The sequence below is a fragment of the Lathyrus oleraceus genome, chromosome 3 (genome assembly GCF_024323335.1).
Source record: "Lathyrus oleraceus cultivar Zhongwan6 chromosome 3, CAAS_Psat_ZW6_1.0, whole genome shotgun sequence".
In the NCBI taxonomy this organism is placed as follows: domain Eukaryota; kingdom Viridiplantae; phylum Streptophyta; class Magnoliopsida; order Fabales; family Fabaceae; genus Lathyrus; species Lathyrus oleraceus.
Window position 1 is genome coordinate 121848601 of NC_066581.1, and position 3641 is coordinate 121852241.

Here is a 3641-nt window from a genome sequence, read left to right on the forward strand (position 1 = left end):
AATCACTTTACGATTGCTTAACATAATGTTACGTTCTTTAGTTTAAAACTCCGGTTTTATTTTTGGTCTCTTGACTTTCTCTTGTGTCTTCTTACAACGAGATCATTTACCATTTTTCTTTATTGCTATTGAATTAGTTAATTGTTAATTCAAGTTTAAAATAAACACTTTCAAAAAGAACTAAAAAACAAATACTCGATCCAACGTCGAACAATTTTCATAAATCAGAATCATTTCCACTTTCCCTTTCTCCATCATTTTCAAAAGCTTCAAATCATTTCATCACATTTCAATTCATCGCAAATAATAGAAACATCGATCAAACATCAAATGTATTTTCCCTAATCAAATCCAAATTACTTAATCATACTTAAACACCGTTTCGAAAAGGGTGAAAAGGGATATGGTTTAAAGCATTCGATTCCTCTCCTCGATTGTTTGGATACAAGTTGTCTTACTCGACCATTCGAACAATTGTCATCCATTAAAAACTTCTAATCTTATTCACTTCAAATCGCTTTCATAATCAAACCTTAAGTCAAACTCATTTTTATAATAAACTTGGACGAAAAAGAAGATGGTCTAGAGCTTTCAATTCTCTTTCCAGAGTACTTGGATGAGTAGCCTTACTCGGCCATTTGAGTATTTGTCGTCCGTCCAAAATACATTAACCTTATCTAAATCCTTTTACAAATTAAGGGTGAAAAGGGATATGGTCTAGAACCTTCTATTCCTCTTCTCGAGTACTTGGATACGAGTAGCCTTACTCGGCCATTCGAGTAATCGTCATCCAACAAAACACTCAACAAATCAAACTTGTTTTCCACACTTGCTCGACCTCGAAAATATTTTCAGAAACGAGTATGTTTATCCATATCCGATTTGAAACAAACAAAGACTTTCTCCTCCAAGAACGAGTAACAAGTAAAGATTTAATCACTTGATATGTATAAAGGATCACTTCTTAAAAGCAATCAACCTAATAGTTCTTTCTAAGTAGAACTACGTAGCATTGAGTTCTTCATAGAACTTGAAGATACGTAGGAGCATGATTGAGAAATCTTGTCAGACACCCCTTTAATAAAAAATATTTTTCTTTCTTTCTTTTCTAGCTTATTAAGTAGAAGATCACAATTAACATAAACTAACACTCTATCGCAAATCTAACTAAGAGGTTTCCGTTGAGTACAACGAATGTGAGGGGTGTTAAGACCTTTCCATTGCATAACCAACTCCCAAACACGAATTTGATTGCGATGATTTTTTTAAGGATTTTATCGATATTTTTCCTTTTTTTCATTGAAATTAATAAAGATCGGTGGCGACTCTGATCGAACATCTTTTCCACGAGCGTGCGAACATCTCATGAAGGATCGTATTTTTCGACATGCAACAACTTGTTTTTCAATACAAATCACACTTGTTTTCCAACGTCAAGAAGGTTGTCGCTCGCAAGAAAACCTTCATACATTACCTTTTTACTTTTTAGAAAATAGGACGTTTGACACTCCATGGCCTGCACTATAGGAAACTATGTAGGTGCCAAATTTTTACATGCTGCAAAGTGAAATTTTTAAGTCCAATATTTTCTTGTTATCAATGATATTTTACTTACTCTTATCGCTCATTTGTAAAACTAAAGAAAATACTAAAAGAATTTATCTACTTAATGAGAAAAAAACATAAAAGAATAATTTAAAATAATGTAAAGTATATTAACAAACGAGATGTAATCGTTGCATTGAGGTTGCTATATCTTCAATCAAAATAGATCTTTTGCTAAGATCTTCAACGAACCTCTTAATTCTAATATATTGAATCTCTCACCTTAGATTCTCACTAAGCTAAAGCTTGTTTATTTTAAATATTTAAGTCAATAATGCAACTTTAACTTTACTTTCTCTTCATTTTTGTGTAAAACTACTGAACTATTGAATCGATATATCTCACATTTTTTTTTAAAGTAGTCTATTGATTGAAATTCACCATTTAAAAAATGAACAACGGGTATGTCGAATCCGCACCTATACCTTGGACTATCTCACATTGTTTGATGGAAATGAAAACATGTTGTCTAGTTTTCTTTAAATGGAATAAAGCATGTATATTATATACATCACTACCACACCACAATCATTATTGTATATGTACAATGGAAGTCACTAATTATAATTCTAAACATGAGCATCATCATCCATATCTTGAAGACCAGGCAATGGAAATCTGAGTATGGCAGCAACACCAGTTAGCTGATCCAACTGTGGTGTAGAAACATGCATAGAAGAATACACCAAAGCCTTTCCTCCACCCTCTTTCACTGATTTCACCAAACTAACATATTTTTTCCTCATATCAATCTCTTCATTCCTATAAAGATCATCACTTATCAAAAGTGTTTCAATCGCTTTCATCTCATGCGCACTCTCTACATGCTTTGGTCCATAACATACACGATCTGAATTGTTGCACACCATGTCCCATAATTCCTTAAAAACCCTAATCTCTAACCCTAACTTGCTGTCCTTTATCAAATTCATCACTGCTACGTCATTGAAAACTTCCCTCAAATCAAAGTCATAATTACCTTTCTTGTTATTGCTATTACACCTTGATCCTACAACAACGATACGCGACTTGTTCTCTTCGATACACCTCATCCTTAACCTCCTCGCTTCCGACAAAAGAAACCTACGGAAAGTAGTTGGAGATAACGATGTACTAGTATTATCATTGTTGTCTCTACTATCTCCTGCTATCACCACGCTTTTCACATGTTTGAAATCCACGTGCTTCACAAAAGCCGCAAAAACATCGCGTAAAAACACGTTAGAGGATGATGATTTTTTACGTGAATGTGAAGAGGTTTCGATTTTGGAACAACGAGTGGTGACTCCTTTTCCAAGCAAGTGAATCTCCGCTTGGTGTTGTTGAAGAACAACAACAGCAAGACTCGCGTCAGACGAAGAAGATGAAGAATTCTCGGTGGCATCGGATAAAGCTTCAACGGCGTGTGGACTCCACAACTTTTTCCGAAGTTCAAAGGGCTTGTTTCTTTCGAGAGTTAAAGTGTGGAACGAACCAGCGGCGACGTGTTGATTTGATTCAAGGTTGCGGCCATGGACGCGGAGGGTGGAAGAGTCTTTGTGAAAGTCGCGGCTTGTGACTTTGAGATGAAGGGTGAGTTTGACACGTGATGCGGTGTTTTTGTTTGATTCGAGGTGGACTTTGCGTGTGGTGTCGGCGGTGACCACGTCGCCGACGGTGATGAGGTTGTAAAGGAGCCACACGTCGTCGGGTTCTTCTGCGATTATTTTGACAGTTCCGGTTTGGTTTAGAGCAAAATCTTTTTCCAAGAGTTTCATATTAATTTTAAAAAGTAATTAATTTGGAAAAGATGTTGCGAAGATTTTGGTGTTTTACAAGATTTTTATGTGGCATTGTGTGTGCTTTGATGTTGCGTGTTGTGTTCCTAATGGGGAGTCTTGGGGTTCTTGTTTTAACTTTGATTATATTGTGAAAACAATTCCTTATTTTGGGTATAAGCTAGATAATGCTTTTGCTAGATTCGTCCCTTAATTATACGTTCGAGTTTTGAGATATGTATTTATTTTTGAGTTTATTGGTAGTGTAAGTGTAAAAAA

At 35.3% G+C, this 3641-nt stretch overlaps 1 protein-coding gene across 1 annotated transcript; it reads right to left on the reverse strand.

Moving 5' to 3' along the window:
- Nucleotides 1-2077: 2077 nt before the first annotated feature.
- LOC127125730 (protein PELOTA 1) lies at nucleotides 2078-3439 on the reverse strand. The gene has a single exon (XM_051054536.1). It carries the CDS (start codon nucleotides 3360-3362, stop codon nucleotides 2175-2177), a length of 1188 nt encoding a protein of 395 aa, XP_050910493.1. The 5' UTR covers nucleotides 3363-3439; the 3' UTR covers nucleotides 2078-2174.
- Nucleotides 3440-3641: the final 202 nt, after the last annotated feature.